General features: G+C 39.9%; 1 protein-coding gene across 3 annotated transcripts in view; it reads left to right on the forward strand.

Annotated features, from left to right (window-relative positions):
* The window catches only part of LOC122975999 (fibroblast growth factor 14-like), a 57573-nt gene that overhangs the window by 33441 nt on the left and 8639 nt on the right, over positions 1–15493 (forward strand). For all 3 annotated transcript variants that reach the window (XM_044344228.1, XM_044344231.1, XM_044344229.1), the window contains exon 3: positions 2993–3096. In XM_044344228.1, the coding sequence (XP_044200163.1) occupies positions 2993–3096 (104 nt within the window). The remainder of the gene's footprint in view (positions 1–2992; positions 3097–15493) is intronic.

Raw genomic sequence — 15493 nt, forward strand, 5'->3', positions numbered from 1 at the left:
GGTTTGTTTTAATGGAGGTTTTCGGGACATTTCGCGCAGGCAGTGTGTTTTCAGAGAGCAAAGCAACTGTTCGGCTGAAAGCGACAAGTGGCGGTTCAAAGGATTTTGTTTTTAAGGCTAAGTTTATTGGACCTCTGCACCCGACGCTGCCTTCAGGGAGGAGCTGCAGATGGATGCTTTATTGATTAATGTAGCCTTTGCAATATTCTGATGTGCTCGGCTTAGAGAAAATCAAATGCTCATCAGTAATCACTACAGCAGACAACTCACTGGTCCAAAGTGTCCTCTCCGTATTGGCTGAGCCGGTTGCTCTTTGCCGTCCGCCTGTTGTAGCAATGTCCCACTTGTTTACTATGATTTCTTATAATTTTTTTTTTTGGCAAATGTCTTCACATCACTTTTTTTTTTTTTTTGAACATTTCTGCCACAGCTTGGCGTGTAGATCAAACAGGATTCACTGCAGCTCGCACTTGTTGCCAAGCTTAATTTTTTTCATTTGTTTGTCAGTTTGTTCGTGGCTGAGCCGTGTTCAGCAGAGAGGAGAGACATCAGTGACATTTTCCCGCAGCATTTAAAGAGACGGTTGTTACCGTCTCTAATCAGCCGAGGGCAAATCTTCATGTTAATGAAGGCTGCGTGCGTGTGAGTGTAACAGTGGTTTAAGAAAGTGTGATATTTATCAAGGATGATTACTAACAGGTGTACTTCTGCACATTTGATGCGTTTCTTTTTGCTCGATCTGAACATTGTAAATGTTGGTTGTTGGAGATGCTTAACAACCATTTCTATGCAACCTTGATTAATGAGGGCTCAGGTATCCCAGGTGTAATCAGCCCTTGATTAGAAGGAAAAGCAGCAGGACTAATAGCACATCTACTATCAAGCCCTTCATTATGGGTCATTGTTATGTTATGATTTTATACCAATTACACAATTTTTTATCTTCATATTGTTCCTCCAGCATAATGGAGTTCTTTTTTCATGGTTAGACATTAGCTCTAAAAAGAAAAATCTATTTTTTTGTGATATCTATCTGCTCAATCTGAACATTTACCACATTTACCTTTGGAAATATGTACGTTCTTGATGAAATTTTAGCCCTGATTTTATGAACTTTACAGCAACATACTTAGGATTCGCCTTGAATCTAGTTTGACATTGTTTCTGTCATAACAACTCCACTGTCTGCGCTGTCAGCCGGCTAATCGATACCTCTGTAATGATAAGAGGCGTACAGGTTGAAGGGGTGTGATTTCAGCTGCCCTCAGTGGGAGACCGAAGAATTTCAACAACCTTGAAAGGTCACAGCTCATGACAGCCAATCATCGACATAATAATTGTCACATTTTCACAGCAGAGTGGAGCTAGATACAGGAATATATCACAGTGCAAATGTTGTATAATAATATTCATTTTCAGGCTTCGTCTTTTTACAGCGTTAAAAGTGAAATATCAATTCATTCATTCATCGTGCGGTGTGAATTTCGAAGGCTGAGAGGTTTTCTTCATTCGATCAGCCCCCTGAAATTACAATTCCAATGTGATTGGAGTATTTGCTCTCAGTTTAATGTGATTTCTCACTTTTTTTTATTATTATAGATGCTTCTTTGTCACTTTTGCTAAAACCTCCAAAGGATTGTTCACACACCTTAAACTCCAAATGTCACGTAAAACAACTTTTTGATTTCTACGTCACAAAAAGTCTGTCAAAGTAATCTATTAGTGTAACAGAATAGCTGATTCTGCCAGTTTGGATCATAATGCTGCTATCAGGCTATTTTTTTAATATAAAAATACAAAACCTTTTGATAGAAATAAGAAAACCAATACAGAAGTCTGTGAGAGTTGTGTTGCTACCATCTGCTTGTAAACCACTTCAGCATTCATTACATGATTTCTCTTGTTCAGTCTCCCAAACAAAAGCTGATGTTATATAATACGCTGTATCAATAAGCTTGATTTCTATCTCTTTTTTTTTTTTTTTACTAAGAGATAAGACACCATTTTATCGAAATATTTCCTTCCAAACGTAAAGAAAAAACATCTCACAACTAGACACTTCTAGAGAGATACAGAAGGGTTTGCAGGAAGTGAACAAAACACCAGTGACACTATAATTGTCTTTTTAAATATCTGCCCAAGGCTACGAGGGTGTGATCAGCTGTCTGTTCATTTATCATCACTGACTGCTGTTCTTCTAATAACATTGCATGAGCCTTTGAAAAAAAGATTATGCAAGAATAGGCTGATATTAAAATGTTATGGAACAATTACTTAATCCCACGAGTCAAAAGTTGCTTCATATACGATGGACTTCATGCAGAAACCTTATTTTATTTGATTTTTTCTTATTTATTTTCCATGAAATCAGATTCAGGAAACCCTCTTAACTGAACAAACGTTTCATAAAACCGCTTGTTTCAACTTGATGAATGCCATGTATTACTACAGCTGTCATTTATTAGTCATCTTAAAGCCATACAGTTACAAATATAAAGAGTTCGATGCCAAAAAAGGTCTTACTCATAACTAAACGTTGCAATACGTGTTATTTCTTCTTCTTAATTTATCTACATGACTCATATGACTCATTATGTGACGTTCTTGCATTTTGCCCCTAAATAATTCTTCATTTCTAAAATTAGATTAAAACATACATACTACCTGTGATGATACAAATCAATGGCAGTGTGACAACTCTTATATAACTGAGATATATTGATTATATTCTCACCTTTTTTGGAAAATAGTCATGTAGCAGCACCTCAAGAAAATAACTGTTTACTGGTGTTACTGGTTTATTCTCATAATATTACTTTAATTGTATTATAGAGCTACAGCAACTGTGGGTTGTCCAAAAGCTGCGTCTTCATCTCACCAACTAACCGAAACCAACTGAGCAACAGACCGACCTACATTACGGCTCTCAGAGCGCCGTACTTCAAGAAGAGAAACACACACATTAAGTCAGTCTGTCTGTTTTTGTCCTCAGCTCTGTTTAACTTAATTCCTGTGGGTCTGAGAGTCGTGGCCATCCAATCAGTCAAGACCGGCCTCTACATCGCCATGAACGGAGAGGGTCACCTCTACTCCTCGGTAAGCACGTGCACACACACACACACACACACAAACACACTTATATACGCAGGCATGGACTCATGAGAATGGACGATTCTGAAAGGCCCGGCGTCCACAAATAAGACATGTTTTGTTTCAGTTTTTTTGACAGCCCACAGAGTTGTTGTGATTAACGCTGCGGTGTGGGAGTCCAACCTGGTATCACGCCAAAGTGTGTAAATACACCCGCCGGTCTAACGTGTCAGTGTCAGTTCAGCTGTGTCTCTTTTTTTCAGACTTTTGTTGTACCTGCTGCAGGCTTAATGTTTCTCTGTGGAAAATTGTGGGTATTAAATGAAAATGATCTATTGTTTATCCAGATTATCCCTGGCAATTTGGTTTTAAATCGTCATATTCTAATGAAAGCAGGGTTCTTGTTTTGATGGCTTTCTTGTCATTTATAAGGTCTCGCTTTATCCACAAGAGTAAATCCAAATATTTGTCTGTCAGAGTTTCAGAAAGGTGCATCTTTTCCACACCAGTCAAAAAAGACAGAGCTGAAGATCTAAGCTGGGATGAATGAACCAATTACATTCTTTAAACAGATTTCACCCGCTATTTTCTCATCAGAGGAAGCACTGGGTAATTTTAGTCCAACTCCTCTCAGTTATCCAGTGTACAGACCCTTGCATTTACTGCATCCGGGGACCAGGGTCTGTCTGGGGAGCCCCCCGTCTGCTCTGTCTGAAGGACGGCTAACTGAGCAAAAGAGGGCAAAATGGAGCAGTTACAGAGGGAATTTGCTTGAAAATGTGCAACCTTTAACATTTAAAGGAGAATTTACTATCAATAGGTAATGTTCTTGCACAGATATGCATTTTTTCAAGCACTTTTTGAGTTACATCCATAACAGGAAAGGCCAAGATTATGGATATACATTTGGAGATAAAAGCTCTGATCTATAAGCTGGGGGCTAAGGCATTAATTGTCAGCTGGAAGCGACTGTAGTGTCAGCCTAAAATGATATGAAGTTTCTTTTTAGTTCCCGTGAAAAGCTTGGCTGAGTTTTTCAGACAAGAATACAGAGTTACAGCAGGCGGTGCATAATATAATAAAAGCATGAATCACTTCTTTTTGCCTCGTCAGAAGACAATATGAGAGACCTATTTTGAGGTTTTGTAAGAGATGAAAACAAGGCTGAAGATTGGGTACAGGTTCATTAGACAGAGAGAGAGAGAGAGAGTGAGATGGAAAAAGACAGATAAGCTGCTTTTAATGGATTCTACTGGCACATATTTGTCAGATTATGGACAAGCGCACGTTAAATGACTGTTAATTCTTTTAATATTTGTTAATTGTTAGTTTGAGTGTCCTTAAATGTCACCCCAGATGCATTCCCTCCCGAAGCATCAATGATTCTGAGTTGTAAATGAAAAATTAGTGAAAACCTTGCCAAAACACTGACACAAGGGAGCGGAGAAGGAGGTTGTAAGAGCAAGTGGAGGAGAAGTGAGGTGGAGGAGGCGCGGTCGGCTGTGAGGAGATCTGCTTGAGCGGAATATGAATTATTTCCATGCTGACTCTTCAGAGAGAGCTCACACTCTTCCACTTGCGTCTCTTCTCCTTCGCATCATCCCTCTTTCTTCCCCTTTTGTTTCTTTTGTTTTGCTTTTTGTTTTTTTTTTTTGTCTTTGGGTGGATATGACAGGAACCAGAGAGGAGGTGATGTGTGAGGAGAAGAGAGGAAAGAAGAGAAGAGGGGGGGGGGGGGGATGTGGGGAATAGGAATGCATGGGAGGGGAAAGGAGAAGACAAAGAGGACATGCGAGGAGGTAAATGAAAGGGAAATATGAGAAGAAAGGAAAGAATGAAGAAAGGGAATGGTTCTAGGCGGAAGAGAAAAAAAACGAAGAGAAAGGTCAGAAAAGGGTGTAGACATAAGAGGAAAAGACGAGGGAGGAAGGTTTTAGACAAAGGAGGAAGAGATAGAGAAGAAAAAGGTTGTAGACGAGAGAGAAAATGATGGAGAGGGAGGAGGGAAAAGGTTGTAGACAGAAAGAGATGGAGAGGAGAGAGGAAGAAGATTGTAGAGAGGAGAGGAAAAAAATATGGAGAGGAAGGAGGAAAAAGATTGTAGACAAAGGAATAGGAGGAAGAGAAGAAGAGTAATCGGGAGAGGAGAAAGAAAGGAGATCTGTGCTGCTCTGCTTGGCTTCCTCAGCCTGTCGCTGAAAGTCACAGATGCATGAGGGCTTCCTGTAAATAATTGAAGACAGGGAGTCCCCCCCTACACACACACACACACACACACACACACACACACACACACACACACACACACACACACACACACACACACACACACACACACAGTAGAAATGTAGAAATCCCCTCTAAAGCCGCGTAGAGGCAAAGTGAGGATGTTTGATCATGCTCCAGCTCTGCGACTGATGTGCAGGCAGCTACATGATAACGAAAATATATAAATTACGTACAGCAGGTGTAATTTATCATGGTGTCAGTGCTGCTTGATGTTTAATTGGCTGCTGCAAAGGTCCTGGCAGGTGTAGTGTGCGGTAAGGATGGCGCCACTAAGCTTGAAGAGATACTCATTAAACATTATGAGGGTGCTATCACCGCTACAGTTTGTTTACACTGGTCCGGAGACGTTTAGCTTTATGTATTTTTTTATAATTGGTGGCTTCAGGTCTGCGTTTGTTTATTGGACAACAGCTTGGATAATCTTTCATCCTGCCAGGTTAGTTATTGTGTCGGTGTCAGGAGGTCGATACAAATCAGATTCTAGTTCCTGTAACTTTTAAAAAACATGGTGCACTTGTCAGCAGTTTTTATACTTGTGCAGGCTGTATAGATGTCAACCCATGTCTCCTTGTAGCTATATCTTCCTTATTTTTTTTTTTGGCTTGTTTCCCATAGTTAGTTTGTGTCCAGACTCCTCAGTGCTGGGATTTGATGGCACCTAAAGCATTAAAGAAATGGCACCGTTCTCACCCGTCCTAATGACCCAAACTAAAGTAGCAAACACCTGGGAGCACAAACAAAGAGCCTGGTATAAACACACATCATTGAACAAGAGCATTTTAAGCGCTGATTGCGCTGTAATCATTATAATCAGAACGTGATGAACTGAATACGTAATATAGCGTGCACGGAAAGGGGGTTGAGTAATTTGCGAGGTAAATACGTAATTAAGGATGTGATATGAGATTGTTTTGGGTCTCTAATGGACAAATATGATCAGTGAAACATGCTGTGTCACTGATAAACAGAAAAAATAAACAGGACAGTGTCTGGGCTTTGATTTTTCAGCCTTGTATGACTGAATGCCAGAGCGATTCACATGACTTCACAGCCTACGTTATGCATTCAAAGCCAAGGATAAATTTGGACTCGTTGCCACTCTGGAAACCAGCCGGTTATGTTGCTGAATAAAATTCTCATTTTGAGATATTGTGGCTCAACATTTCTCATCTCCTAATTAATATGAACCATGTGAATCTTACCAAAACATGACACAGTATAAGATCTTAAACAGTTGAAGGATATATTTAAGCTGCATCTGATCATTTTCTTTGTTATCAGCTGCTGTTTTTTTCAAATAATGAATTAATCATTGAGTCTATAAAATGTCAGACAATAGTGAAAAACTCTTTCACTCTCATTTTAAAGAGTTGCTGGTTTCTGGCTTGTCAAATGTGAGAATTTGCAGCTTTTTTTGGTTTCATATTGTTGAATATCTTTGGATTTTCAAGCAGTTTAAAGATGCCAACTGTGATGTGCATTATTCACCACTTTCTGACATTTTATAGACTCAATAATTAATTTAATACTTGCAGATCAAGTGATAATAAAGAAAACTGTCTACATACTAATTGCTTAATCAACTAATTGTTTCAGAACTATTTTCCTGAAAAGATTTATCTAGACTAAAACACAGTACTGTTAGTATTTATCATGCTTTTTCATTCTTTTTTCATACAATAAGATATTGCTATTTGAGATGAATCTGTGATTATTATCGCAATACATTAATATTGCCCACTCTTGACTCAAAAACAAAAATTTAGGACATTTCCCTGTATGGTGCATTCCCTTTGCAACAGAGCTACTTAAGCTTGATCCTAAATTTATGCTGCTCTGCTCTCAATGAGATTCTTTATCCTCTTATTGCAAATTGTTAATGATATGCTGCAAACTTAGTTATACATGGTAGGACTGTCTTATTAATCCCAGATCCTAAGCATCTGGCAGTGTGTGGTTGTGCATGTACGTGTGGCGTGCGTGCGTGTGGGTTTGGGGATGGGGTGGGGGGGGGGGGGTGGGTGAGCTACTAACAGATGGCTCAGTGTGCAATGAGCTGCTATGTGATAATTATGGAGCATGCTGGGGAAAGTGAAGAGAAAAAAAAAAAGTGCTGATGAGTTTTGGACTGTATGTGTGTTTGTGTGTGAATGAGATGAGGAGAGTGTGTTCCTGCATGTGCAAAAGTGTCGGTAATATATGCTGGTGTGTGTGTGTGGTGGTGGTGGGGGGGGGGGGGGGTACCAGGGTGGTTGGGTAGGTGTAGGTGTCAGGATGCTTGCGGAGAGGTGTGAGAGGAAATTGACTTTTTTTAGTAAAATCGTCGCACATTTCCTATAACGCACCACTACTCCTGCTACTCCTCTCTTACTACTAAATATGAATAAGGTGAGAAAGAAGACAGACGATCCTACATTAAACGAGGGATAAAAGACCATAAGATGATACTGATCTGAGCTCCTCTGACAAATGTACATGTCTAACACATGTACATTAGTGGCATGGAACATAACATGATCTTCAGAAAAGAAAGAACATTTAAAGCGTTTTCTTAGGAAATGTTTATGGATTTAATGAGGTAAACAGTCCGACGGATCTAGATCAAGAACTGGGGCTCGTGCACAGCAGTGCCGCCCCCCCCCCTGAAAACCTGTTTGTTTTTGAAATCTGAATTGTGCTGACTGTCCACCGGCCGGGAGATTAGAAATGGAAATGTATTCCTTCATGCCAGCTCCAGTGAGTCGGGCTGTTAGAGTCCCAGTCTGTCGGCTGGAAAGGTCCCGGGAGCAAAAACACCATCAATTCAAGTCTATCCTCCATCCATCTTTTTCACCCTGGCGTTGCTCCTGTTTCTTTGCTAATACTTTATCCCCTCTCTCTCTCCCTGCTTCCCTTTTAGTCCAGGTATCTCTTCAGGTCATAGAAACATCTTAAATTAAGAGTCGGCAAATAGTCTGCAGTCCTTCACTAAAACTATTCGTCCCCCTACAGGAAATCAGAAATGTGTTCTTACTTTATAATAGAAATCTTAACAGTATGAATCAAAAGCCTATTTAAATCCCAATAAAAATAACATGAATTCAGCATCCATTAACTAACACCTACATGTTCTCCTTTTCTTTGTACACTATTCTTTTGCACAATTTTCAGTTCTGACCGACTTTGTCTACATCTCACAGCCGATCCCATCACAGCTCATTTGTTAAAGTCTAAGTGAAACAAAGTATTTAAGGCAAACTCCCATCTGCTGCTATCTAATGAAAGATCAATATGCTAAAAAAAAGCAAAAGCAAAACATTTCAAGCAAACAGAAGAAAAAGAAGTTCTGTGAATTTGATTAAAAAAAAATATATATGTAATGAAAATATTTACTCCACAGTTAAAAAGTCAGTTCCAGCAGGTTATTTCACAAAACCGATCTCATAGTTGACTTTTGGGCTGCAATTATTTTCATCATAGATTAGTCTGCTGTATATTTTCTAGGTTAGTCAATGAATTCTTTTGTCTATATTGTTTGGAAAATGATTCATTTTAATTTCTCAGAGCCCAATGTAACATCTTTAAATGTCTCATTTCATCTGTCCAAAGCCCAAAGATATTTAATTTACTATCATATCAGTCAAATCCTCACATATGAGAACATGGAAGTAGAGAACAGTGTTTTTGTTTGAAAAATGACTGAAATAATTAATCAATTATCCAAATAGTCGCTGATTAATTTTCTGTCAATCAGCGAATCGTTTCGGCTCTATTTCATTCATTTCGATGTTATGAAATCTGATCTTCTGCATCGTGGATCTTTCCATTTTCTCTCTAATTGTCATTTTTTCCACCTCGTCTTGTCTCTTTTTCTTTAGCAAACAAAGGGGTGCGTGTGCTCTATGTGTGTGTGTGTGTGTGTGTGTGTGTGTGAGTGTTTGTCTGGCACATGTCTGTGGTACGTAGGCGTGCACTTCCATTCATAACACAGTCTGTACAGCACTCAGACAGTGAGAGATGTGATGTCTACATCCAGAGAGATGAGAGGGAAGAGGAGTGGCAGAGAGAATAAATGATAGCCATGTGAGTCATGATGCGCACACACAAACACACACAAACACACACAAGTTCTCTGGTCATTTCTGGTGACTAGAGAATTAATTAGTTACTGGTGAGCCGTGGAGCCTCTTTATGAAGCATTGAAGTACCACAGGGCAGACATCACACTCAAACAGCAGGTTTGACCATTAGCGACAAAACTATTGTCCGTTAATGATGTTTGACAGCTATTACTGATGTACGTACATGTAGCCTTTTTCCCAGCTTTCCTTCATGAATCACAGTTGGCAGTTCAAAGACAAAAGCTCTGCCCCTGAAGATGGTTTATTTAAATGATTGCTTGAAATAATGGTTTGATGTATGCAGAAATCTAAAGGGATTCAAAACACACAAAGACATATTCGCCTTAAATAGAAACATTTAGACTGGTTTACTGTTTGTAGATTCATTTACTGATCTGATTACATTTGTAAGGACGTGATAAACTCTAAAAACTGAGGTTGCTGTCAATAAAATCTTAACAATTCTCTGATGCTGCCGTTTATCTCCGGTTATGTTGGTTTGTCAAACATCCAGTCCACGTGAAAAACGCAAACTCATCATTCATTTCACCGCCGCCACCGTGTTGGCATAGCAAAGGCTCTGGCTCAAAAAACGAGTTGTTCTGCAAAAAAGTTTTTAAAAGTCAGCTCAACAATCATGTGCAAGCTCACATATCCTGGTAGATTACTGCCACGTTCATGTCATACTGGAGTTACTGTAATCATAAGTTTCCGGCTTATAAACTCTGTTTATGTCAAGTCATAATTACAACTGGGAAACTCAGATTAATCCAATTTAGTGCTCAATAATAACAAAGTGCCTAGAAACATGGATGTCTCATGGGCCAAAGGGCATCATTCAAGGTAATGAGACCCAGACTTGTTGGACGTAACAGATAATAATAGAGTTTTTAACAAATATGGCCAACTCTACAATGATCCTGAGTTGTCCCGTGATGTGAGCACTCGCAAGTCATCTGGAAATATTTCCCATCTCTAACACTCATCAGATATGACGTGAGCGTGTCAGTTTGAATGAGGTAATTGTACTTTTTACCTCAGTTGAGATGGATAATAAAATCATTCCTCAACTGCTCTGAAGTGTTTTGACATCTAATAACTCTTCAAACTCTTGAATGCAGCCTCTTGTTTTGTCTCGTTATGATATTAAATAACGGTGGAGGACTTTCACCTAACAAAAAATGTCAAATCATTCAGGATATCCATCAGCAGCTTGTAATCTTGTCATGACACAAAACTCATACTAGGTGATACATTTCCGATATTTTACAGATGATCACACTCCTAATAGGGTCCGCCAGCTCAGTGTTTCCCAACCGGTCCTTAAGGAGTACCCGTCCTGTGAGTTGTTGCTCCAGCTCTAACACACCTGATCCAATTAAGAGCCACACTTTTTCATAACAGCGTAATTGGATCAGGTGTGCAGGTCTGGAGTGGCTGAGGAAGGTCGCGGTTTTTCCTGACGCGCGGAGAGCGACGCTGTGATTGCAGTTATATTTATGATTTGATTCAGTTTGCCCGGGCTGGAGGACAAGTGCCTTCTCTAACCGTGCTCTTTACTCTTTTGTTCTCACATACCCGCTCTTCCTCGCCTCTCTTCTCTGTGGGCTTCTTTTCTTTAGAATGATTTGTTTACCCACAATTCCCCTGGGTAATTAGTGCTGTGATAATAACTGGTGTTGGAAACAAACACACCCACTCACTGAGCAATGCACACAAACACACACACACACACACACACACACATATATATACATACACATTGGGATGAAAAACAACTTCCTTTAGTCGCGTTAAGTAATGTTACAAGTAGAGAAACTGCACTTTTATATGAGGGGGAACAAATCTGAACAATGTTTCTACATATTTATGAAGATTGAAACTGCAAAGTTGTCATTTTTGATAATTAAAAAGATTTTAATGCATTCTTAACCAAAAATGAAATAAGAAACAAAGGCTGAGCGATCATTTATGATTATCATGAATTAACTCTGTGGTATTGTGATGGTATATAGTGTCATTACACACAATTCAAAATTCATTGTAATTAAAAACAGAGTTTTGTAACAGTGGAACACAGTTAATTAATTTGATTATTGATATGATAATGATATAATTAAAATCATCATGTAAAAAGTCAGCTAACCTCAGTGAAGTCTTGACAGATATTGAATTTTTCGAAGGCGATGTCAGTATCGAAATGTGAGAGCTACAAAAATCTGATTACGATTGGTTGGCTCTTTATTTCTAATTAAAAAAAAACAAAACATTTTTATAAGGATCCCTTAAATTTGGATGATTTGAATTTGAGTTGTGTCTCTAAGATACTGAAGCAGGGCATTTTACAGCTGAAGTTTATGGTGAACATGGCAACACTGACAACTCTTTTGACCTATTTGCCAACAATATGATCTGCATGACTTATTATTCAAGTTCTAGTGAGGCATCTCTCAAAAACTGTAAACTAGAAAGCTCTGTTATAACTATAAAGATTATATACGAAGGCTTTTCAGCAGGAAGAAGAGAGAGAAAAACTGTTCAAGCAGCAAGAAATGGATTTAACAAATGAACATATCCCAAGACATTTGGGATACTGTGAGGCCGAGAGAGATCAGACTCGGTCCAGTCATGTCTTTGGTAGCTTGAAAGTCATGATGTACATTATGTCAGTATGTACATTATATGGTGGTGTTGCTGTAGGTGCCTGTGGCGTATAGGAATTGATTTATAGTTCAATGTCAGATTTCACCCGTTGATAGCTCCACCGCAGCACCAGCTGTGTGTGTCGTACAAGATCAGGTCATGTTGTCCTTTAATTATACATCCCACAGTTATTATGTTTACATCCTTTCATTCAATTAGAAATATAGATTGACTATAGGAAGGTTTGCGTTGTCTCACCACTGAGTAGGACGCTGTTATCCAAATGAATTGTGTTTACATTTTTCCATTCGCTATAATAGTGAGTAGTGAGAGTACAACAATTGCATTAAAGCAGTGGAAATGGCTTTAAAAGATGTGTGTTACCAGTGAAGTTGGGTGTGGTCAGAGCCGAAACAGGCTTGAAACTTTCAACCCGAAAGAACAGCGAAACACTATTTTTAAGCACTTAATTCCCCCCCCCCAGTGTTGAAATCTTGCAGGAGGAAAAACACAAGCAGACAAATCACAAGCTCTGCAGCCACCGCAGCCCTGACACGCAGGTTCGTGCGGAGGTGCACGTCAGCTACGTGCTAAACCATGACCTGTTAAATATGAATGTAGCTTCAGGCAGTCAATCAATCGCTCTGTCTTCATGTGCCTGTGCGCCTGGAGAGTCACATCTTTGAAGGGAGAACTTGTGGCGTCACTGTCATTCAGCGGCTGCCCTGGTCAATGGTGTCACAGACCTGAACTCTCTGCTTTCCTTCAGAGTGTATCCTGATGCCACTCAGCCAGTCCCTCTCCGCAAACATGTTTCTGATTATCTGCGGATTAAAGGCTTTACTAAATTACAGTACGAAAAAAAAAAGGATTGTTTTACTGCAAATGTGCTTTCACTGGGAGGCTCCCAGTGGTCAGCAGTCAAGTAGTGGTGGAAATAAGTGCAGCCCTGTGCTGTGCCAAGAGTTGAGATTGCTATTCCCCACTCTATTTTTGAGTTCCTTATTTTTAGGTCTTTAATGGACAAGAGGGCAAAGTGCTGCCTGTATCAATTCAGTACATTTCGGAGCGGGATGTTTAACATGTTAATGGGCTCTTCTCTATCTGATTACAGCTATGTGGAAAAACAGCTGCTGCTCAGCCTAGCGTCTATGTATGTACGCGTGTGTAATTCGTAAAAGATAACAACGTGCACGCATGTGTGGACTGTGTTCACTTCCACTAAATCTCTGCTGAGCACAGAGAATTGACAGAGCGAGGGGGGGGGGGGGGGAAGAAGAAGAAGAGTGATGAGAGAAATACAAAGATAAGAGAAGAGAGAGAGAGAATCCCCTGCTGTTTTTCCAATCAGGAGGCGTCGTCCTCCTCACTGGGTGATTTATTCTCTCTCCTCTCCTTCGTGTCCCCGTTTCTTTCATTCATTCTTTCTCCCCGTCTTCTTCCTGTGGGCAGCTTGTGAACATAACTATTTGGAAATGACGACAGAAACGCATTCAGGCAGGCGGTGTTGTTAAAATGACTCACCTGTAAGGCTGTAAGGTTTTCATCTGAAGAAATTCTTACAGCTCACTTTTCTGTCTGAATAAATGTTGCTGCTTCAGACGAGGCTGAGAGAGGCCGCGACATCCAGCATCTTTTATTTATAAAAGCAGCATTAAGTGATGTATGACCTCTCTGACCAACATTAATTTGTGTCTGGCAACGCTCTTTGCACACCAGCAAGATCGTTCTCTTTTACAAATGAATAATGGGTCTCAGGTCAAGACTAAATATATATTATCAAGTTAATTTAATCCAGGAACAAAAAAAATATTAAGCTCCACCGAGAACAACCGCGCTGTTAATACAAATTAAAACCATGGCTAGCAAAGGAGAACATTTGATTTATGATGGTGTGTTTTTGTATGTGTCACTGACATTGGCAATAAATAGAGCATTCATTCATTATCACCTGTCTTGTTTTGTTGCCATCATTTAGTCACATTTCATATCCCAGCAAAGCCCTCCTGCACCTCCCTCCATTCATCCCCTAGAGCCACAAGTGTGTGTTTGTGTGTGCGTGTGTGTGTGTGTGCCCGTGTCTGATCCCTCACTGCCGCGTATTGGTGCCACCCAACCTTACTTTTATTAAGTGTCTTCCCACATTAGCATGAGCGGATGCGGTAGAGCATGAGATATAGCACGTAATATGTTAAATTACCAATGCAAGTGTTTGTGTGTTTCTCTCTGTCACTTTTGCAGGGCCCCCCCCCCCCGCCGCCCGCCGCCCCACACACACACACACACACACACACACCCACCCACCCACTGACCCCTCCCTCTCAGCGCTGGTTGGTTGCCACGGCTACAGTGTCGCCTCTCTTCCTCATGTTGCTATGAGACTCGGACCGACAGACCTGAGCTGAATGACAATGTGTCTGTGGCTCAGGCAAGAGGCCCACAACAGCCAATAAGAGAAGGTCTAGACAAACACTTCCCAGTCTAGGGTCTGGGGACCTCGAGGGGGATTATTTGGGTTGGCAGAGGCCTCCTCGGCTATATGAGGAGTAGTTTATTAACACAGTTTTTTTTTTCTTTTCTGCGGTTTTTGTATGCGAAATGATTATGAGAGTCCATTCCATGTCATCCAAGGGGAGATAATAGTGATCACAATATTAGAGTAGTAATTAAAATCGAGTTACAATTAAATCTGCACTACTAATATTTTTTATATTAACAACGTATCACTTTGCAGTTCCCCTCACAGCAGCTCTACAGGGGTTTTTTACGCCTTTTTTGTAGCTCATTGCTTTGGTTTTCCGGCCAACAAACTCCGTTTTTAGTTCCATCCGCAGCAGGCAAATAATGTCACTGATAATCCCGCTCCCTGCTAGCACCACACAGCAGACATAGTTAGCGACTAAGTGGTGAAAAAAGTGGAGCCGGATATTTTTACTCTCAAGAGGTGGTACAAACTAAAACAAAGATAGAAAAAAAAAGTGAGTGAAGTTTGGATTAAAATTTGTCTCGCTGAATGTTAACGTTGTTCCACGTGTGCTGGAGGTGTAAATAAGCAACTGTTATAGGGAAATAATATGTTGGATGTTGTGTTATCGGCTTGTTTCGCTTCCATAAAATCAATTGATGCAGCTTCAAATGATTGTGTATGGTGTAGTTATTAGTTGTGTTTTGTATATCGGCTGAAACAAGGATTATTAAAGTTCAATTTAATCTAATCAAAACATTAAGGGGCACATATGAATTAATTGCACTTGCTGTAAGAGTTGTCTAAACTATTCATTAATATATACAGTTGTGCTCATAAGTTTACATACCCTGGCAGAATCTGTAAGATGTGTATCATTCACAGTGTCTATAGTTGTGACCATAAA

The sequence above is a fragment of the Thunnus albacares genome, chromosome 24 (genome assembly GCF_914725855.1).
Source record: "Thunnus albacares chromosome 24, fThuAlb1.1, whole genome shotgun sequence".
Taxonomy (NCBI): Eukaryota; Metazoa; Chordata; class Actinopteri; order Scombriformes; family Scombridae; genus Thunnus; species Thunnus albacares.